The sequence below is a fragment of the Syngnathus scovelli genome, chromosome 4 (assembly GCF_024217435.2).
Source record: "Syngnathus scovelli strain Florida chromosome 4, RoL_Ssco_1.2, whole genome shotgun sequence".
NCBI classification, from domain to species: Eukaryota; Metazoa; Chordata; class Actinopteri; order Syngnathiformes; family Syngnathidae; genus Syngnathus; species Syngnathus scovelli.
Genome location: NC_090850.1, coordinates 23,949,525 through 23,970,000, shown reverse-complemented (window position 1 = coordinate 23,970,000; position 20,476 = coordinate 23,949,525). Strand labels below are relative to the sequence as shown.

Below are 20,476 nucleotides of genomic sequence, written 5' to 3'. Positions count from 1 at the left end.
GACGACTTCGCCGACCTCCAGCTCAAAGGAGGACCTGTTGACCAGTGTGTAGAAGGGACTCATGGTGACCATCTTGGTCAGGTTGAAGCTGCTCATCCGGATGCTCACGCCCACCTGGTGCGAGATCAGACGCAAAGCAGGTCACGCCAGGTCACGCCACGCCACGTCACGTCACCTCACGTCACGTCACGTCACGTCACGTCACGTCACGTCACGTCGCCTCAAGAAGGGGCAGGGTCTCACCAGGAAATCCGTCTTGTTGTTGCCGGGGCAACGCACGCAGCCGTTACTCCCCACCGTGTCCAGGGAGAAGCCGTCCGACCAGGAGCTGGTGGACACGCACAGCTGAAGCTGGGAAGAGCGCAAGGGCAGAACAACGTTGGACTGTGTTGTTCTGGCTTGAATCGGGCCGACTTTGGCTCAAGTTGAAATTGAGGCTCTCGCTGCCTGCCTTTGGAACAGGCTCCTAAACAACAAGCGTTATTTCTGATCTTATTTCCGCCGGACCAAAGTCGACCGGTCGGCCAGTTGCCGTCACGTGACCCGAGTCAATTTGGCAACAGTAAGAAAATGCGAGAAAAGAAGCGGCCGTACGATTCGGGTGCCGAGGGAGCCGCGAACGGTGCCGGTGCGGAGTCTGACCCGCTCGGTTGGTCTCCAATGGGGTGAGAGCGGCGCGCTCTCACCTTGTTCTTGCCGAGCAGGTTCTTCTTGCGGAAGGAGAAGAGGACGATGTCTCGGACGTCCGCCGGATGCTTGACGCTGATGTCTTCCGCCTGGTACCGGAGGACCCGGCGCGTCTTGTTGATTATCCAGAAGGGGCTGAAAACGGAGAGCAGGAGGCGGCCCGGCGCCGGGGCGGCGCGGACGCTCAGGTCCAAAGTGGCTCGGTCGTCCGAGTCGCACGTCAGGCGCACGGCCAGGAACTCGGGCATGCTCTGGTCCAGGCGCAGGTGGCCGTGCCAGTCGCGGCCCAGGTAGCGCAGCAGAACCAGAGAGACCATCTCGCCGGACAGGCGGGCGTTCAGAAGGTCCGACGCGCTCCCCTCCGTCAGCTCGTGAGAGTCGGCGCAGCTCTGAAGAGGCAAACGGAGGCTGCAGGCAAGCGTGGCGTGGCGTGGCGTGGCGCGGCGCGGCATAACATGGCATGGCGTCGGCGGCGCCAGTGCTCCTCGTCTGGCCTGGCCTGGCGTTTGTCTACCTCAATCATGTAGCGCAACGTGTAGGGCAGCAGGTTCCTGAGCGTGGCCACGGGGTGCAGGTGGACCACGTAGGCCGGGTCCCAGTCATCCTCGCCGCGGCTGCCGATGTGGTTGAGGGCGTCGGGTGCGGCCAGCGTGCTGACCGTCAGGGGAAGCGCCCCGCTGCCGGCAGCCTCCAGCGGGGGGCACTGCAGCAGCGAGCGCACCTCCGAGCTGCGGTGCACTTCCTCCTTCCAGGACACGCACGTGGACGACGGGCCGTACGGCAGACCCGAGGCCGGACGCACGTACAGCTCGCACCTGCGGCCGCAAAGGAGGCGGGGCCAACATTTGTCCGTTGCACCATTTGAAATGAATTCAACTGCAATGAAGCTTTCATGTTTGGAAATGGAAGATGGCCGCTCGCTTCTTCTTCGTTGTCTAAAGCCAAATTGATTGGCATTTCATTTTTGGAAATGGCTTCTTCTTCTTCTTCTTCTAAAGCGAAACTGATTGGTATCCATCATTTCTTACAATCGAATCAATCAAGCGATTGCACCTGTAGGCGTCCAACGGGATGTGGAATTCCTTGTCAGGGTGGGCCACTCCCACCGGTTGCAGGCTGCGGGTCGACGGGCAGAACTTGAGGATGGCGAACGGCACCGAGAAGTGGTTCTGGATCTGGAACACCGACCGGGCAAACGTCTGTCGGCCGCCGAGCGAGACGGGGCGGCGCGGGGCCGGACGGAGCCGGACCGGGCCGGGCGGCCGAGGACGTACCTGCAGGGGCGAGCGAACCGTCACCAGCTTGTTGCCGTCGGCGGCGTCGATCTGGACCACCAGCGACACGGCCCGCTGTAACTCGGGCCCGCGGATGTTGTAGAGGCGGCGGCCCGGCTTGTCCACGGGGACGTCGGTGATCTCGCTGTAGCCCGAGGGCACTGCCGGGTCAGAAAGCGCAACGGCATCAGAGCCCAACCACCAAAAAGAGACTCGACGACTTTCCGTCCAACTCAGGCGGGGAACGGGGAACAAATTGGCGGCGTAACGGAGGAATAGCCAGAAATGCTCTGACCGATGGTGAGGTGAAACAAGCAGCTCTCCTGCCGCTGCAGAGCGGACAGTTTGCCCCGAGACGAGTTTGCTTCCGAGACGGAATGTTCCAGCTCCACGCTGCTCTGGTCCGGCAGCTCGTGCAGTTTCCCGGGCCGCGCCGCCCCCACCGATCTCAAGTTGGCGCTGTGCTGCACGAGGAGCGGGAGGCCCAGAGCGTTGAAGATGGCGAACGGAGCTTTCTCCTTCATGGACGGCTCAAAGGTGGACGCCGCGCCCTCGTTGAAGGCCTGGACGCAACACAATCGGGCGGTCCGTTTGGAATCAAATGCTTGCAAGAAAATGCCGCTTCGGACCTTGGCGAGGTTGCTGAAGACGTTGAGGCCGCAGCGCGACAGGGTGACGTTCAGGGAGTCGCCAGAGCAGATGTTGACGGCCGTGCACGGTTCCGGAAGGATCACAAAGTCGTCTCCGTGGACCGGGCTTTTGTCCTGGACGGGATTTGTCTTCATCTGCGTGCGCACAACACATCACACGGGTCTCAAAACACTCGCCGGAGCCGAGCCGAGCCGAGCCGTCCGTCCGTCCGTCGCATCTTCGCAGTTGCCGAGGCAAAAAGTCTATTCTTGGGAAAAACTGGCAACAATTTGCACGCAGCAATTACCTCCAGCTGGAGGCTCCACCGGCGCGCGCCGCCGTCCAGGCGCTCAATCAGCGGCTCCCACACGGCGTGGACTTCGTTAAAGTAGTTGACCTGCAACCAAGCCAGGACGCCGTCGGCCAAAGGCGTCCACCGAGGAGGGGAGGGGGCGGCTCTCGCCAGCGCTTACCTCCAGAGTCATATTGCCTTTGAGCTGCAAGAGCGACGACCAGTTCTCGGCCGAGCCGCTGAAGGAGGACTCGGCCAGCAACAGCGGGACGGTTCGGTGGCCCAGGCCCGATTCCAGGGTCACCCGGATCACCTGCGAAGCCCGGCCGGTCGGCCTTCAGCAAAAGCCACTGGGAACGGCGCGCAGCTTCTCGCTTAGCTTACTTGGACTTGGGCGGCAAAGCGCTGGCCCACGTTCAGGGCCTCCCGCTCGCCAAAGTTCTCGGTGACCTCGGTGGCCTGCTCCACGCCCAGGAACCAGTAGTTGCAAGCGTGGACCTTCTTGGTGAGCCACAGGTCTTTGAGGTCCTCCCGCTGCTCTTCGGTCCGCTCGCCGTCCCGTCGCATGGCCGCCGCCATTATGGTGCTGACCGTGTTCAGGATGAAGGGCGAAATCTGAGCCAAAGAACGACGACGAGGTTGACTTTGAAAGCGGGAACCGACAACATCCCGAACTTTGAACCTGCATTTCAAAGCCGCGCCAAGGGAAGGGAAGGGAAGGGAAGGCTTGGAATTGGGGGGTTAGAAAAGGATTCCCGAGCGCGGTACGGCTGCTCACTGCTCCCCTCGGGGATGGCTTAAATGCAGAGGACAAATTTCGCCACACCCAGATATGTGTGTGTGTGTGTGTGTGTGTGTGTGACGATCATTGAGTCTTTACCTTTTTGACCTTATATTTGCAAAACCACAAGGTACAAACCTTGACGACGACCTCCTCCACCGTGGCAGATCCGCTCAGTGGTTGGCCGGGACCCCTTTTGGCTTGCACGACAACGGAGCAGGGTCTCAAAACCGTGGTAACGGTCTTGTCCTCCTTGTCGCGGATGAGGGGGCAGGCCAGGACCCTGAGGGTCCGCAGATGGGCCTTGGCCGTCTGGGTTCCGCCCTCCGACTCCAGGCTCAGGTCGCACTGGAAGGACACCACCAGGGACGGGGCGTCCGCCTTCATCAGGCTGGCCACGAACACCACCTGCGGGTCCACTACCACCGCGCGCACGCTGGTCCTCGGCGCCGACGCTGAGAAGGCCAGAAGCGGATTACGGGCCGGCCAGCGACCAGGTTCTCCTGGTCCGAGCGAGCGAGCGAGCGAGCGCAGACTTCCCTACCGGCCTCCTCGGTCCTCTGTCCCGCCGCCGCTCTGGCTGCCGGCCTGGCGCTCGGCGCAGCATTCGGGGGGGGCCGCTGCGGCAGAGCCCGCAGGAAGAAGTCGGCCACGGCCATCAGGAACTCCACGCTGGCGCACACGTAGAGTTTCTGCAGGACGGCCACCAGCGAGCGCTCGCCGCTCTGCCGGTAAGTCAGGTCGATCATGGGCTCGGAGCTCTCCGAGTCTTGACGGCTCACCATCCTGAGGACCCAGAGCGGAAGCACATCAAGCGCCTGGCTGCCATTGACCTCGCCGGGATCCAAGTGGGTGGCTCGCTCGCCCAGGAACGGGAGCCTCTTTGGAACCGGGACCCAAACAGATCCTGCTTTCCCCGAAAGCCATCCTACGGGGTTTTTTGGCCCCGCCCGCCCGGCCGTAACGTGACCTTTCCTTACCTCGAGGTGACCCTGCGCACGTCCGTCCTCTGGTCGTCCAAAGTGCAGTTGGTCAGGATGGTGCTGAACTCCATGCTGCCGTTGTTCCAGACCTTCCCGGAGGCCTTGAGCAGGTGCAGGGCCAACTCGCCCAGACGCAGGTTCTCCCGGTCCGAAGACTGCGCAAAACAAAGGGAAAAAAAAAGCAAAAGCCTGAGCCAGCGTCGCCTGAAAGCGATCCGGACGGCACCACCTCAACGAGCGACACGACACGTTGCTTTGAGCAGAGGTGCGAGTGAGAAACCTTCCGCCTGCTTTCTCCAGGAAAGACCACCCCGAGCGCTCGTGCGAACCAACCTGCGCGGGTCGATCCGTGAACAAAACCAATCCGAGCGACTCGATACTGAAATTGAACTTGATGGACTCCGCACTTTGATCCTGGTCCTCATCCAAGGTGACCCGCTTGCCAGCACCACCTGCTGAAACATCCAAAAGAAATGTGCGGATGTCAGCGTCAAATATGCAGGAGAAGATGGCGGGCGGGCGGGCGGGCGGGCGGGCTGGCCGAACGGCCGGCCCGCCGGCCGGGCGTCACAACCTGTCTGAGGGCCCGCAGGTTGGCCGAGCGGCAAAGCCGTTCCCGCTCTAGGGTCGCTTGGCCGCAGGCTGTCGGCCTCCGCTACGTTCTCCGTCAAGATCTGCAGCAGCACTTTCAGATCTTCCTGGCTCAGCGCCACCTACAGGCGGCAAACCAATCAGATGGGATCCAGGGTCGCCGCCATCCGTTCACTGCCATTCCCAAGCACCTTCATGGGCTTGAGGTCGCCGTCCACCTCCACGGCGGCCATCTGGTCGTACCAGGATGCGGCCAAGTTCCTGCTGACCCGCAGCTTCAGGTTGACTGCTCGGAGAAGCTCGCTGGAGGAGGCTCCGCCCGGGCTGGGGTCCAAGCAGTTCCTGACGGACGGACGGACGGACGGACGACACGCTTCAGATGACAAGCTCGGCTTTGTCCCGGTCGGCTTGCAGCCGCGCCGCCGACCTGGACAATTTGAGCTGCGTGAGCTCCACGTGCACGTTGTCGATCACGGCCGGCAGAGGGCATCCGTCCACGGGCAGCAGAGCAAAAGAGTTGGACACGGTGATCAGACCCAGGTCCATGAGCAGGGCCTGGTAGGAGGCGGACGACTGGGGGACCACCACCAGAGGCGCTTTCAGCCTGATGTCGGCCGACAGACGGAAGCTTTTCTGAGCCAGGTCCCGGACGCCGGACGCCGCCCTCTCCGCCGCCTGAGCTGTGGCCGCGCTCACGGCCGCTTTGGCCGTCTGGAAGTTATTGCTGAAGTTCTGCGGGGGAACGAAACCCGAACGGCAGAGCAGAGCAGAGCAGAGCAGAGCAGAGCAGAAAGAAGGTCGGCTGAAGGGGAGTAACCGGTTACACTTGGAGTAAGCCGGCACGGTCGCTCCGGCAAATTTGTTGAATCATCGCAAGAGTCGATCGATCAGGCGTGTGCAAACGCCCACCCGACGGACGGGAACCCACCAGGAGGGCGACCACCAGCTTGTGCAGGTAGACCACCCGGATGCAGCCCACGTTCAGCTTGACCCGGCCGTCCGTTTTGGACGTATCGGCGTAGGCGGGGCCTTCCGTGGCGTTGGGAGTCAGACTCAGCGAGAAACTGAACACCTCGTCCCCCCCAACGATGGAGACGGCCTGAAGGAAGGCGACCGACCGGTCGACGGACGGAGACCAGAGCCAGCGTTTGGTTTCACGCTTTGAGTCGCCAGCGCCCGCCCGCCCGTTTCTGAACCCACCTTCTTGTGGACGCTGGCAGGATCCACGTTGAGGACCACAAAGTCCTTCAGGCGTGCCGACACGTGGGTCTGAGGTCCCTGCGCCAGCAGCGAGCCGTCCAGACCTGTCGGACGCGGAAAGCCCTTGAAGCCAAGCGAGAAGCCAAGGCAGAGAGGGAACGGCTACCTTGGATTTGGATGTGGGCGATGTCGCCGCTCTGGTCGCACACCAGGACATTGAAGGCCCCCAAAGCCAGCATCACCTTCAGACCGATGACGTGGGCCAGCTCGGGTGACGCGCCGGCGGCGGGGTCTGGCGGCAAATGCGGCAAACGTACTGCTAGCAGCCACAAAGGCCATCCATCCGCAGGGCGGGAGGACTTACTGGACTTGGCGCCTGTCGTTTTGCCATCTTCAGTCTCGGGCCCGGCCGCCCTCTCGGGAGACGTCGTGACGCCCGACAGGAAGTTGGCGGCCGACAGGAGAGCTTGCGTGTGTAGCGTGAGGTCCAGGGAGCTGAAGGTCACCTGCAAGCGAGAGAGTGAGTCCAGACCATTGGATTGTCAAAATGCTTTTTGCTTCATTTCATGTCATTCCGTGCGGGAGGGAGGGAGGGAGGGAGGGAGGGAGGGACTCGTGCCAATCGGAACCTTTTTGTTGACGACGGTGCAGAATGGATGGGGAGCTAGCAGAATGACATTCTCTTTGTGCGACCTGACCCGCCTTGAGTCTTCGTGGCGTCGCGCGGCCTGGCGTGTCGTGACTCACCTTGATCATCCGTTCCGTGTTCTTGTACACGCTGGAGAAGTTGGGGCCGTCGCGGTCGGCCTGAACACAAGCGAAACGTCAGGACTCCGCAAAAGACCGTGACAGATTCCGTGGCATCTCGACCTTCAAGTACTGGACTTTGAGTAGCTCGGCTCCGGGCCCCGCCGACGAGCTCACCAGACGCAGGGGATGGCCGCCGGAGTCTTTAGGGGCACAACATCAAAGACACACGCACGCACGCACGCACGCACGCACGCACACACGCACGCCACAACAACAACAAGGAGCCGTCCGGGAAGGTCAGGCCCCGCGGGATCGGCAGGGAAGGTTCTGATGTGGCTGGCTAGCTGCAAAGAAGTTGGCATCGGTGCCGACGGTTACCTGGGAACTCCAGACAGGTGAGCGTCATCTCGCTGAGGTACGTGGTGGCGCAGGTGTCGTGCTTTCTCACTTTGGCGTCCGTGCCCAAGTGAGCCAGCCGGAACACCAGGAAGGGACATTCCATCTCGGCCGCTTTGCCGTCCACCTTCTTCTTCAGGCTCAGCAGGACCTCGGAGAGCAAGCGCAGGCGACGCGTCACCGCTAGAGTCCAAACGCTTGCAATTGGGCTGCGTCTAGCGCGCCGTGCCGCGCCGCGCCGTGCCGCGCCGCGCCGTGCCGCGCCGCGCCGTGCCGCGCTGCGCCGCTCGTCCACTGAGAAAGCTCCTTTGGGTTTGACTTTGCTTTTCTTTGGAAGTATTTGGGATAAGCCGGCCGGCCGGCCGCTGCTTTGTGGAAACAAAGCTGCCTTGCCTTGCCTGAGTGTCAAAATATTTGCCATCAACTGTTGGTTACCTGGGAACCGGCCTCCTTCCTTCCCCCCTCCCTCCCTCCCTCCCTCCCTCCCTCCCTCCCTCATCCGCCTTAGCCGCTCACACAAAGACAAAAGGAAAGAAGCGAACGAGCGAGCGAGCGAGCGCCTCCAGGCCCCTCCCGTTACCTGTCTGATTTCAAAGTTCAGTAGGATGTCGACGGCGTTGTCGCCGGGTCCCCCGTTAGCGGCGGGCCCCGGATCAGAGCCGGTCTCGGGATCAGCGCCGGTCTCTGGCTCACCGTCGCTCGCCTGCCGCGTCCCCGCCGGCCGCTCACCGAGCTCTACCTTGTCTGGGGACAAAGAGAGCGCCCCGATGGTTACCACGAGGTTTAGACTTTGGTGTCTGTCCCGTCATGACTCACCCGGAGCCCCGCCGCCGCCCTGCGCCTTGCCGCGCTCTCGACTCCCCTCGCCGATATTCTCCAGCAGAACCTTCATCAGCATGGCCAGGTCCTCCTCCCCCACGCTCACCTGGCGGACACGCAAAGCGTCAACAGGACGCCACCCGAGTGCGATTGGACATTTACCTTCACAGAGCGCAGGACTCCTTGCACATGCACGCCCGGGATCTGGGTGAACCAGGCCGAGGCCATGTTTCGGGCGACGGCCAGCTCCACGTCGGTAGGCTCCAGGATCTCGATGTCCGGGGTCCAAGACGAGTCCCCGCTCAGGGTTGTTCTGTGGAGGGAGGGAGGGAGGGAGGGAGGGAGGGAGGGAGGGAGGGAGGGAGGGAGGGCGGCGTTGCTCTCGTTTGCGCTTCCCGTTTGCGCTTCCCGTTTGGCGAGCGAGCGAGCGGCTACCTGGAGAGCTTGAGCTGCGTGAGCCGAATCTCCATCTTGTCCACCACGGCGGGGGGCGCCGATTCTTGGGAGACGACGAGGCTGAAGCTGTTTGACACGGTGATGAGGCCGAGGTCCACCAGGACGGCGTTGCGGGAGGCGGACGACTGCGGCACCACGATGAGCGGCGCCTTCAGCCTGATGTCCGTGGACAGGCGGAAACTCTTGCGGGCCAAGTGGCGCACGCCGGACGCCGCCTTCTCTGCCGCCTGAGCCGTGGCCGCGCTCACCGCTTCTTTGGCCGGATGGAACTTGTCGCCAAACATCTGGGGGAACAAAGCAACGCAGCCAGCCAGGGAGGGAGGGGACAGAGGTCAGGTGAGGTCAGGTCAGGTCAGATGAGGTGAGGGAAGTGGGCCAAAACGACGCCTTTTTTTCTGACCAGCAGCGACATGAGGAATTTGTGCAAGTAGAGCATCTTGATGCAGCCGAGGCGCAGGGTGAGCTTCCCGTCCACCTTGGAGGTGTCCGAGTAGGCGTCCCCCTCGGTGGCACCCGGAAACAAATGCAGCTTGAAGCTGAACACCTCCTGGCCCATGATGGACACGGCCTGAGCACACCAGCCACGATGTCATACAAATGATTTGAATGTGCCAAAGTGTTCAACTCAATTGTTGATCATAAAAGCAATCGCTTTCAAGAGTTTGAAATGGTCACGGTTTTGTTTGTTTGTTTGTTTGTTGGACTCCCTGTTTCCACTCTACTGACAAAAATCAGGAAGAAAAAAAATCCACTGTATCCTTGATCCCCTTCTACGGCATCCATTTTGGAAGTGACAATCACATCTTTCCCGTTGCCATTTTGAACGGTGAATCGATTGTTAATTGAGATGAAGGATTTGCAAAAAGGAACCTACCTTTCTGTGAATGCATTTGGGGTCGACGTCGGTCACCACCATGTCCCGGAGGCGAGCGGACACCTCCGTCCGTTGGGCCCGCACCAGCACCGAGGCGTCCATGCCTGCCAGCAAAAAGCAGACGCACGCTGTCCAAACGCCTCCGGTGGCCCCCAAAGCGGCCGTTTCAGGCAACATCGAGGCTTTGCCAGACTTTGCCTACCTTTGACTCGAATGTCGGCGATGCTGCGGCGGTCGTCGCTCAGCTCCACGTGGAAACATCCCAGCGTGGCCAACAACTTCAGGCTCAACACGTCCGTGTCTTTGACGCCTTTGCGTACTGCAGGGAGGGAGGGAGGGAGGGGGAGAAATTGGAAAAAAGCTGGGTGTCGCCTGCCCTCCTTTCGGTGTACTACCGTACGCGCTGCGCCACCAGATAACAAGCTGCACTGGGCTGGACCATTGTCGAGGTGCACTTGTGGCGGGCGTCTTTGCTTCCCGCGTCGCATATTAGCTTGGGCAAAAGCCGCCCCATTTGGACCGCACCTGTCCTGTCCCAATCTTTGTCCGCCGGCTTCCTGACGTCGCCGCGTTCGGAAAGACGTCGCCACGCCATGGCGCCGGTCAGGAACTCCGTGGCGGACAGCAAGGCTTGGGCATCCAGAAGAAAGTCCAGTGAGGAAAACTCCACCTGGGAAAAGGCACGGTTGCCATCGTGCCATCAATTGAGCACAAGGAAGCCGGCCTCCCGCTTTTGCAATTGGCACGCGCCCGCTCTCGTCGTCGTCGTGGTGGTGGTGGTGGTGTACAAATGTCATTCGTAAGCGGGGCTAAAGTTTACGTGCGAGACATAGTATCGGTCGTCACCGAAGACGCTCCCCCACCTTGAGCGTTTGCTCCGTGTTGTCAAAGAGCGTCCGGAAGGCGGGTCCGCTGGGATCCGCCTGCGGGGCAAAAGGGAGAGGAGTCGCCTTTGGCCTGGAAGCGCGGGAGTCGGTCGACTCACCTTGATAAAGTCCACCTTGAGAAGCTCGCCGTCGCGCTGCTCCGAGCAGCCGATCAGGTGGAGAGGCCGGTCGTCTGAAAGCAGAGCAGAGCAGAGCAGAGCAGAGCAGAACCGCCGTTTGTTTGTTGCGATGTTTGGGTGCGCCGCCGCCGCGCAGCGACTGAAGCGACGAGGCCGGGCTCTGCTTTTCAACGTGCTGCAGTCACCAAAAGGTAGCCAGGGAAGGGGGGTGCGTGCAAACCTGCCGTGTCGCAGTAGTCCAACGCGATTCTCTTCAGGTAGGACGAGATGCTGCTGTCGTAGGTCCGTATCTCGCCTCGGGCCCCCAGCTGCCAAACGGCCAGCGCCAGCACCGTCTCCTCCCGCTCGGCTTGCCGCGTCAGCTCCAGCAGCACCTGAAGGAAGGCCACGGCCAAAACGCGCGTTCTTCACGCCCGCTCGCCTCGCTGTATTCCGCAGCGCCCGCCCGCCGCAGCGCCCACCCTCCCGCCGCAGACCTCTTTGACTTCAAACTTGAACTGAAGGTCGGTCAGCTCCTCCGGGGCCCGGCACCGGCCCGGCTCGTCCTCCGGCGACTTGTCGCTGCTTTCCGAATCTGCCGGGCGCCGTTAGATCAGGCGGCAATTTAGGAGCGGAAGCGGGGCGGCCGTCTTACCCGTCTCGGCCACGCTCAAGAGCGCGGGATGGAGGGAGAGGGCTCCCGCTGACGAAATGGTCGGCGGCACCTGCGGCAGGGAATGCGCCCACATTGGGTCAATGCGCCGAAAGATGATCAAGGCGCCCGAGTGGCACATTTGCTCGCCAAATACGGCCCAAAAGCGTCCAAATGAGACGAGGGTTAAGTCCCGCTCGCTCGCTCGCTCCCGCTAGATTGTTCTCCCCAAATCTCCCCCCCCCCACTTCCCCCCCCCACACACACACACACACACCTTGTCTGCGGGCGTGGAAGGCGCCGAGGACGGGCGGGGCAGCGGGATGCTGCCGAGCAGATCCGCCACCTTGCGCATCTTTTCGTCCGACATCTTAATGTGCACTAGAGGCAGCTCACCCGAAAGCTTCAACCTGCGTGCGGCAGGCAGAGCGGCGGCGGCTGAATTCTTGCGTCTTTACTTTGCGAGCAAAACACCATGACGTTCTGGCCGAGGTTCAGCGGTTCAGCGGCTCATCGTCATGGCAGGCCAGCGATGCGCCAACCTGGCCATCCGGGCGCCTACCTGGGCATCCGGGCGTCCTTGTCCACCATGCACTTGGACAGGCCAAGCGTCAGGTCCAGGGGCCGCAGGATGTGCTGGCCGGAAGAATTCTTCCACTCGTTACCTGGAGGGACGCCCAAAAGCCATCGGCTTCATTTTCAAATTTCATTCAATTTCATCCACGGGTGCTCCTTGGAAAATGAGCCGGCTCAAATACGACCGCGGCAAAAAGGATCGCAACGTACGACAGCACAAGAAAGATGATGAGTCACGTACGCCGAAAATCGGAAAGAAAAACTAAGGACAAAGTATTGCAAAAAGGTTTCGGGGGGAAATAATGCGGGCTCGCAGGAGCGTACCCGACTCGCTGTACAGGACTTGCACCCGTCGCAGTTGCACGCTGTATCGCTCATACGCTCGGTCCATGATCTCTTCCAGAGACGAGAAGGACGACGACCGCACGTCCTCGTCAACACTGTTGAACTGGCACGCACGCACGCTCGCTCGCTCGCTCACTCTGTTATGACACAAATCGACTCTTGTACGCATGCCGGCACCAACCTGGAGGTTTCCAAAGTCCACCACGATGAGCTCGGAAGTGTCCGAGTAGGAGCCGGACTTGGGCAGCAGAAGGTAGGACGGACGCAGGTCCATCTTTAGGTCCAGCACCTTGCGCGTCTCGATGATGTGAGACAAACCTGCAAAGACGCCAGCAGGTCAAAAGGGGGAGGGGAGGGGAGGCAAAGGCAAGCGCCGCCGCCGCCGCCGCCGCCACCACCTGCTGCCGTCTTTTCTTTCAGCTCCTCCAGTGTGGAAAGCGTCGCTGAGGTCAGCACCTGCAGGTCCATGCCTTTGGCCATCCTGAAGAACTCCACCAAGCTGTTCACCGTCATCTGGAAGGCGCCGAGGCGTGAGAGGGCGTCGGCGCCATGACGCCCGGGCACGCACGCACGCACGCACGCACGCACGCACGCGCCAACTTACGGCGTCGTAGATGATCTGCACGGGCTGCGAGTGGACGCGGACGACGTGATCGGCCGGGCTGTCGTCGGGGTTGAGCTCAAAGGCCACGCGGAGCAGAGCCGCCGCCGAGTCGCCCGCCGACGAGATGAGGGAAGGCGCGCCGGTGCCGGCGTCCAGGCCCGTCACGCTCCACTGCTGCAGAGACGCCTCCAGCCTGCTCAAAGGATGCACGGCGGGCCTCGAGTGGAGTGGAGTGGAGCGGAGCGCAACGCAACGCTACGCAACGCTACGCAACGCTACGCAACGCAACGCAGGCCCCAGAAAGCCCTGACGGCATTTCGTCAAGGAAGGAAGGAAGCAAGGCGCAAGGCCACCCACCTGAGGGCCTGGGCTCCGGGTCTCTGGGAGATTTTGGTGCTGAGCTGACTCATCTGGACCTGGAGGATTTCCGCAACGCCGGGTTGCTCTCTGACTGTCACCGAGGTCCGGAAGAGCCGAAAGCTGAGCTCCACGGCGACGTACTGGAGGCGACACCGCAGAGCAGTCAGGAGCGGTCTGTACGCCAGTCCGCTTGGAAAGTTTGCGGTCCGCCCGGCGACCTCGTACCTGTTTGGGCAGGGCCGGGTCACGTGAGCTGGCGCTGTAACCGATGGCGGCGTAGAGCTTCTCCTTCTCCTCCGCCGTCATGATGCCGTCCAAAGCCGAGCCTGAGGAGCAGCGTGGAGAAAGGCTCGGCATGGTGGGGAAAGGCTCGGCGTGGCGGAGAAAGGCTCGGCGTGGTGGAGAAAGGCTCGGCGTGATGGAGAAAGGCTCGGTACGGTGGCGACGCCCCCCCACCGGCCCCCCACCCCCGGCGCCCCTACCGACCCTCAGGCTCGTCCGACTCGAGCTCCTCCTTCTGGGCCTTGCGGCCAAAGAAGCCGCTGAAGAATCCGCCCTGCTTCTGGGCCCCCCGAGCCTTCTTGGCGGCGAGCTTCTGTCCCGAGCGCAGCACCTGGAGGGGTGCAGGCGCCAGTCGTCACACATTTTCATTCATTTAGTTTTTTGCCAATTCAGGCTACATTGGGAGGGAGGGAGCGCTCATCAGGTCCACCAAAAAAAAAACTGTACAAAAATACAAAATCATTTTGCTCAACTCTACCTCCATGTGGGCCTGCTGTCGAGCCAAGGTGATATTGAAGACATCTAGAACTTTCTCCAGGTCCTGGTACAAGCCCAAAGTATGCCAAATGAGTGCAAGAGCTTGCGGGTCGGGTCGCCCGGTCAGCCCGGCGCTGCGTAGGCTTCGGGAACCTGAAGTCGGCTCTCGGTGTCGGGGCCCGGCTTGTTCTGGCTCAGAATTTTGCTCTTGTAGGCCGTCTTATAGGCCTTGACGTGCTGGCGGTGCTGCCTCATGTTGGACCAGGACCACATGCGGCACGAGCGGCGGACGTGAACCTCTAGGATGCTGCTGAAGGCGTAGCGCCACCTAGTGCGGGCAGGAAAACACACACTTGATGCCGTCACTCGTCGCTAGATTTCATTTGGCCGACAAACAAAGAAAAAGAAGGGAGGGCTGCAATTTGAACCGATTGGAAGCGCGCAAACCCTTGTCGGAAGCCACAACACCACCCAAAACGGGTTCAAATGGAAACGCATCATCGCAGAATATGACGGCAAGTAGGTAGGTGGCTGCCATGTCCAAACGCGGCGAAAGCCCAACGCTTTTGAGTCTGGAACGACGGCACTGACCAGATGGCGGCGGCGGTGCCGACCGGGACGTCGGGCCGGAACTTCCTGTAGGGGGCGTTCCTCACCATGCGGTCTACGGACTCCAGCATCTCCACCATGGTCACGTACTTTGGAGCGGCGGGCGCCAAACACACACGGTCAGTCGTCACGGAGACGATGGCGCAATTTCACCATTGCCTCACCTGAGCTTTGGTGATCTGGACGTCGATGTTTTGGACCTCCAGGTGCACTCGGGCTTTCGGGGAGTCCAGTTCCTGCTCGGCATTGGGGTTGATGCGCATTTGGGCCGAAGCGAAGATGGGCTTGAAAACTGGAGAAGAAAAAGAGGCCACTCTGAAGGCGACGCCGACACAAATGTTGAACGGACCGTTCCATTCGCTGCCGGCCCGCTTCAAACGGACCTTTGACTTCTACAGCCGTCAGTGGCAGTGAATGAGATGATACGACATTGCAAAGATCTACACGGGTGACCCGTCACACGTATAAATGTGACGGTGCTCTGGATCGGAATTGAGAAAAGTGTCGGGAGCGGAACGGCCCGGCCCGGCCCGGCCCGGCCGGCCCTGCCGCTAAACATCTGCTAGTTAACAAGAGCTAGTTACAGGCGAACAAACACAAAGTTCTGGCCGGCCGGCCGGCCGGGTGCACATAAAGAAAGGCAGGCCCGTGTACTGACTGTAGTGGTAGTGAGGCGGCTCCCGGTCCTTGCTGGCGATTTCACACTTGAGCCCATCCTGCAAAAAAACCACGCGGTTGAAACTTTGCGGGTGGGGCTTTTGTCAACGCGGAAGCTAGCTCACCACAATGTCTCGCCACGATCCTCGGCACATCATTTGACTCTTTACGTTCCAATAGGCGCACAGACACTCCAGGCGGCCCAGCTGAGGCATCCAAAGCAGTCGCCGTTGACATTTGGCCGGCCGGACCCGTCCGCCTTTGACGGACGGCGCTTTACCTTGTAGGTGATCTTTGCCGCTTCGTTGAGGATGCATTGCTTCCAGTTGTCGTCGGTCGTCTAGTAAGCGAGAACAAAGGGAGGTCGGCTTTGGAAGGGCGACCGGGCAGAGGCACCGCTGGCGGCGGCGGCGGGCGCTACCTGGAGGCTGAGTTCCGCCAGGGTGACTCCCACCGACAGGGGGCGCTGTGGGTCGGACACCTGCAAGGCACGCATAGGTCGACGTGAGCTTGAAGCGGACCTGTAGCTCAAATTTTGCGTCGATGGTAAAACGGTGGTTGACGAGCAGCCTCGACGCCGAGTGGATTTCAAGTGAGACGGACGACCAAGTGGCAAAGGCAAACTCACGTCGTCCTCGTATCTCAGGTGGATGCCGCTGATCTTCACCTGCAGGTTCTTGATGACTTGCGTGGCCACTTTCTCCATGAAGGAGTCCTTCCTCTCCTCCTGGGCTTTCTCTGCAAACAAGCGGCAGGAAGCTCACCACGGCTGCGGCCGTCTCACTTGAAGGACGGGACCGCCGAGACGTCCGAAGCCGAGGAGCGTTTGTGGCGGAGGCTCAACTGTGGTTCAACTCACCCGACTTGCCTGCGCGATTGCGTTTCAACCTCCGCAGAGCTTTTTTGTGCTTTTTGTCTTTTGGACATCCTTTTGGCACTTGCGCAGCGTTAAACAAAGAGACAGTGGTTAGCGAGCCAGAGAGAAAGAGGGAGGGAGGGAGGGAGGGAGGGAGGGAGGGAGGGAGGGAGGGAAGGCGGTGGCGGCGGGTGCACGACAAGCGATGACAAAAGCGGTGGCACGATAAAGCGCAAGGACGGATGGATGCCCCCAAAAGTCTTTGGCTTTTTCAGCCTTTGGACAAGGGGCCGTTTGCTGCCTGCCCGTACGACCCGTGGCAGAGTCGGCTCGGAAGGAAGGAAGGAAGGAAGGAAGGAAGGAAGGAAGGAAGGAAGGAAGGAAGGAAGGAAGGAAGGAAGGAAGGAAGGAAGGAAGGAAGGCAGGCAGGCAGGCAGGCAGGCAGGCAGGCAGGCAGGCAGGCAGGCAGGCAGGCAGGCAGGCATCCCGGGTCAGACACACTGCACGGACGGCGACCCGACCGCAGCCCAACACACGCAGAGTCCAACGTGCCGACACAAGCGAGTCTTGAGCACGCTCAGGCTACATTACCGTTGGACATCTCCTGACAGACAAGGCTTTCCAGACCCAAGAGCAGCTCGCCACTTGGTGCCGCTGACGCCAAAGGCAGCGTGAACACAAGAGCAAATCATCAGAAAACAAACAAAGGCCCTCTGACCTTTTGGGCCCAAAGGCGGAGATCCGCCATTTCCTTGACGTATGGAGTGTGAGCGCGTTGCCGTGACAGTGGGAAAAGAGAAGAACAGAAAAGAACAGCAGCAGCAGCAGCAGCAGCAGCAGCAGCAAAGACAAAGCGACGACTTTGGCCATTCATCTGGCTGCCATGGACTATGTCAAGGTTCTTTTGCATTTGCACCTTCCTAAATCCGTTCCAAGTCAATAGCCAGACAATAACCAGAGGGGCATTTGACAGATGCCGCTCGCTCATCCCTCCCTCCCTCCCTCCCTCCCTCCCTCCCTCACCTTGCCTGGCCGCCATCTGGAGCGCATCCTCGATACGTTGCAGTTGCCGCTGCTTGGCCTCCTGCCGGTAGCGCTCCTCCTTGGCCTCGTCGTACTTGATGGCTGTGCGCAACACACGCAAAGTCATCACGCCGTTGCGGCTCGTGGAGTGAGACACGCGGCCGGCCTGGGCTTTTTGCTTATTCCCTTGCTCGGTCGGGATGACTTGATTTTTTATTTTTATTTTTTTTAAATCCTCCTCTTACGTCGCCAGGGTCACTCTAAAACTCAACGGCTTTGGCCAGAGCCGGTGAACTCGACTGGCCGATTAGTCGGCGCCTGACTTACTGGCGCCGGGCACGAGCAGCAGGTAGAGGCCATCCAGCGTGGCCACGACGGCGTCGTTGTACAGGTTCTTCCAGGGGATCTTCAAGGTCAGCGTGCCTGCCACACGCCGACAAACGCAGATGGAAGAGAGAGACAGAGAGAGAGAGAGAGAAATGGAGAGGGCGAAAGAGAGGCCGGCACTCGCTCTGCCCGCCGTGTTCTTTCTTTGCTTTGATGGGCTCCTCCAAATTCCACCCCCGGTTTTCGACACCGGCCGGCCGGTGTTCCCAATGTGAACGCGGCGACGTGAGGGAGGGAGAGCACTCACCTATCTGTCCGGCCTTCACCTTGAACGGGATGTCAAACTCACTCTGGCGGGACGGAACGAGACCAGACGAGACGGAGGCGTCCCGATCAGACGCTTGGCGGTGGCTCAAAAGGGAAACAAACCAAGCAAACTTACCAGCGCATTTTCCTTCACTCGCAGGTTCTCCAAGACGACATTTCCTGCAAGAAATGACAACGGCCATGCTGAGCCAGCGTGGGATTGCCACTTTTGACCAGTCCTTGCTTTTTTTTTTCTTTGAACGAACGGGAGCGGGCAAGAAAAACGCCTCTGTCTCTCGGCGGCTGCGGCTCTCCTTGCCCACACGCGCTATCACTGCGCTCGACACAAAAGTCCGAGAAGTCCGTCATGGCGTGCTCCCCCCGGGGATTCAATCAATTGCCCAACGGACAAGCAAGTTTTGACGGCTCAGTTGAAAATGGACACATCTGCGTTGTCATTTTGACCGAAGACGCGATAAAAGCTTGCTTCGTGCAATTGACACTTGGGTGTCGAGGGAGAAGTGAGTGAGTTTGGATTAGCCACGCAAACCAAACAAGTCCGATTGCGTCCCCCGCCCACCCCACCCCACCCCACCCACAAATGGTCAACAAGAGGCGACGCGTCCAAGTCAATCGTGTTTGAGGACCGAGGTTGAGAGGAGACCTAGTCGCACGCCGCCAGCCCTTGCTGAAGTCTGCCCAATTGCCCATGGTTTGTAGAAAGGCACGCGAGTTTGGACAAGCGAGGCAAGCGAACGGACGGAGTCTGGCTGCGTGCCGCTCAGCTCGGCTCGGCTCGGCTATAGGCTCGGTGGAATTGAGCTCACCTCCCCAGATTCCGATCTTGAGCTGCGACTTGTCCAAGTTCTCCACGTAGTCCCCGATGAACCTGTTGAGAAGGTCGCTGACCAAAGACTCGAACACCATGGCTGGTTGACAGGCGCCGAGGTTGACTTCCGCATTGGACGCTCACGCGCTGCCTGCTTGCCTGCCTGCAGGTCAGCTGATGCGAGCGACGCCTCTGCGCTCTGTTGATCGAGCCTGCCGCCGCCGATCTCCAACTTGCCACTGCAACTAAAAGGAGTTACCGGGGAGCAAGTGAAGGAGAACAGGGAAGGGAACCAAGCCTACGACGGCAAAAGCGCCCGCCGCTGTGACGTTAGTAGAGCGCGGAACAGAAAGGGATTGCACTATACGATCGCGAAGTCATAAACAGCAAACGAAAGAATAAATCACCTGAAACAAAACTGTGTGATGGCTAAACTTTGTCTTGAACAACGAGCTTTATTTGATTTGTTTTTCACACACGACGCTATTAACCGGAAGTCTCTCTTCTTCGGTCTCTATCGCTGACTGAACATTACCGACAACCGTGGAACCCTCTGCTGGTCGCATCAAGTATTACAGTTTCCCATATCTCACAACACACGGAAGCCGTCACAAACATGCAAAATCATTGAAGACTTTTGACACACTATAGGTTTTGTCTTTGAAAATTGTCAACATTGAACTTTGCCAGGAATCTGGTCAAACGAATGATTATTGTTTGGGCTCACCAAACTGAAAAAGGCATTCTGTCAATGAAGCTCAGTTATCCAAACCTGAAGGTGTCTTGCAAGGTTGGCCTTGGCGCTGCTTGCTTGCTTGTTTGCTTGCTTGTTTGCTTGCTTGCTTGCTTGCTTGCTTGCTTGCTTGCTTGTTTGCTTGCTTGTTTGCTTGCTTGCTCCTAATAGCACGGACAGAAAAAGAGAGAAAAGTTGACAACTGAAAACTGCCACGAGGAGGAAACATATGTTATGTCCGTCCCTCCGTCCATATGAAGAACGGTTGGCGGCGGCCAATCTGAGGCACTGATAAGTGTCCGCACTCACGCACGCACGCACGCCACTGGCGGTTTGGAGGGCCTCATCGGCCGGCCTACCGTGCATGTTTTAGGGATGTGGGAGTGAACCGGACGACCCGTAGAAAAGGCGCGCAGGCACGGGGAGAACATGCAGACTCGGCACAGGAAAGTCGGAATCGAAACCGCAACCTCCGCACTGTGAGGCGGACGTGCTAAGCAGTGCGTCACCGGCCGTGCCGCCCACTTTCCACATAGATGCATGGCTTTTTGTTCCTTGTCCAAAAACAAGCGGAAAGCGGGAGTCGACCTTGTTGATTTCGTTACTGTTGCTTTATTACAAGCCATTTCCCGCAGATGAACTTTGAGGCGATGGCATTAGTGCGAAGCGGGCCCGCAGCGACGTCATCAGCGGGCGCCGCTGATGAGGGCAGCGCGCCGGCTAATGAGACGCATTAGGGAAAAGCGCAACGACCGCGAGCGTGGCGTGGCGTGGCGTGGAGCGGCGCAGCGCAACCCAGAGAGCTTTACTGCCATGGCAACGGGATGGATGCTTCCGCTCGGGAATTTTTTCAACTTCTTATTTTTTGTGTGTGTCATGGACAGTAAAGACTTTCTGGCAGTTACAAATAAATATTTTGCCTTTGTGGGGAAAAAAAACTTGTTTTATTAAATGAAAAATTGAACATTTCATGTCGGAAAACTAAGAAATGGTCATCTTTATTTTGGACGCAAAGAAATTGCTGGGTTCAATCTACAAACGCAGCTTTTTTTTTTTTTTTTTTACTCCAGTCCAGGACGTTTGTTAAGTCCAGGTCTGTTGTGTTGAGCGTTGACCTGCAAC

At 59.7% G+C, this 20,476-nt stretch overlaps 1 protein-coding gene across 11 annotated transcripts in view; it reads right to left on the bottom strand.

Annotated features, from left to right (window-relative positions):
- Positions 1-19,168, bottom strand: part of vps13c (vacuolar protein sorting 13 homolog C) — a 25,281-nt gene extending 6,113 nt beyond the window's left edge. For 2 of the 11 annotated variants that reach the window (XM_049717554.2, XM_049717553.2), the window contains exons 1-63: positions 18,620-19,118; positions 17,929-17,972; positions 17,794-17,836; positions 17,487-17,582; positions 17,160-17,261; positions 16,728-16,790; positions 16,140-16,217; positions 15,909-16,018; positions 15,702-15,761; positions 15,561-15,620; positions 15,406-15,486; positions 15,282-15,339; positions 14,788-14,915; positions 14,606-14,712; positions 14,168-14,342; positions 14,016-14,078; positions 13,742-13,868; positions 13,481-13,581; positions 13,253-13,395; positions 12,896-13,088; positions 12,690-12,804; positions 12,473-12,609; positions 12,271-12,394; positions 11,933-12,035; positions 11,648-11,780; positions 11,374-11,443; positions 11,216-11,313; positions 10,960-11,113; positions 10,719-10,792; positions 10,597-10,656; positions 10,259-10,403; positions 9,936-10,052; positions 9,734-9,837; positions 9,260-9,427; positions 8,839-9,143; positions 8,566-8,716; positions 8,401-8,509; positions 8,165-8,328; positions 7,567-7,735; positions 7,309-7,388; positions 7,186-7,245; positions 6,803-6,944; positions 6,605-6,730; positions 6,439-6,542; positions 6,167-6,337; positions 5,666-5,970; positions 5,430-5,580; positions 5,222-5,360; positions 4,981-5,102; positions 4,645-4,802; positions 4,209-4,450; positions 3,803-4,119; positions 3,268-3,498; positions 3,065-3,196; positions 2,899-2,988; positions 2,591-2,746; positions 2,257-2,524; positions 1,962-2,122; positions 1,741-1,862; positions 1,202-1,502; positions 687-1,076; positions 244-351; positions 1-114 (exon numbers count right to left, since the gene is read on the bottom strand). The exon at positions 1-114 is cut by the window's left edge and continues 39 nt beyond it. In XM_049717554.2, coding sequence (XP_049573511.1) covers positions 1-114; positions 244-351; positions 687-1,076; positions 1,202-1,502; positions 1,741-1,862; positions 1,962-2,122; positions 2,257-2,524; positions 2,591-2,746; positions 2,899-2,988; positions 3,065-3,196; positions 3,268-3,498; positions 3,803-4,119; positions 4,209-4,450; positions 4,645-4,802; positions 4,981-5,102; positions 5,222-5,360; positions 5,430-5,580; positions 5,666-5,970; positions 6,167-6,337; positions 6,439-6,542; positions 6,605-6,730; positions 6,803-6,944; positions 7,186-7,245; positions 7,309-7,388; positions 7,567-7,735; positions 8,165-8,328; positions 8,401-8,509; positions 8,566-8,716; positions 8,839-9,143; positions 9,260-9,427; positions 9,734-9,837; positions 9,936-10,052; positions 10,259-10,403; positions 10,597-10,656; positions 10,719-10,792; positions 10,960-11,113; positions 11,216-11,313; positions 11,374-11,443; positions 11,648-11,780; positions 11,933-12,035; positions 12,271-12,394; positions 12,473-12,609; positions 12,690-12,804; positions 12,896-13,088; positions 13,253-13,395; positions 13,481-13,581; positions 13,742-13,868; positions 14,016-14,078; positions 14,168-14,342; positions 14,606-14,712; positions 14,788-14,915; positions 15,282-15,339; positions 15,406-15,486; positions 15,561-15,620; positions 15,702-15,761; positions 15,909-16,018; positions 16,140-16,217; positions 16,728-16,790; positions 17,160-17,261; positions 17,487-17,582; positions 17,794-17,836; positions 17,929-17,972; positions 18,620-18,719 — 8,622 coding nt within the window. In that variant the 5' untranslated portion in view covers positions 18,720-19,118. Of the gene's footprint in view, positions 115-243; positions 352-686; positions 1,077-1,201; positions 1,503-1,740; positions 1,863-1,961; positions 2,123-2,256; positions 2,525-2,590; positions 2,747-2,898; positions 2,989-3,064; positions 3,197-3,267; positions 3,499-3,802; positions 4,120-4,208; positions 4,451-4,644; positions 4,803-4,980; positions 5,103-5,221; positions 5,361-5,429; positions 5,581-5,665; positions 5,971-6,166; positions 6,338-6,438; positions 6,543-6,604; positions 6,731-6,802; positions 6,945-7,185; positions 7,246-7,308; positions 7,389-7,566; positions 7,736-8,164; positions 8,329-8,400; positions 8,510-8,565; positions 8,717-8,838; positions 9,144-9,259; positions 9,428-9,733; positions 9,838-9,935; positions 10,053-10,258; positions 10,404-10,596; positions 10,657-10,718; positions 10,793-10,959; positions 11,114-11,215; positions 11,314-11,373; positions 11,444-11,647; positions 11,781-11,932; positions 12,036-12,270; positions 12,395-12,472; positions 12,610-12,689; positions 12,805-12,895; positions 13,089-13,252; positions 13,396-13,480; positions 13,582-13,741; positions 13,869-14,015; positions 14,079-14,167; positions 14,343-14,605; positions 14,713-14,787; positions 14,916-15,281; positions 15,340-15,405; positions 15,487-15,560; positions 15,621-15,701; positions 15,762-15,908; positions 16,019-16,139; positions 16,218-16,727; positions 16,791-17,159; positions 17,262-17,486; positions 17,583-17,793; positions 17,837-17,928; positions 17,973-18,619 lie in introns of all 11 variants that reach the window. The other 9 variants (XM_049717546.2, XM_049717547.1, XM_049717548.1 and 6 more) reach the window with 9 other exon arrangements.
- Between the last annotated feature and the right edge of the window lie 1,308 nt (positions 19,169-20,476).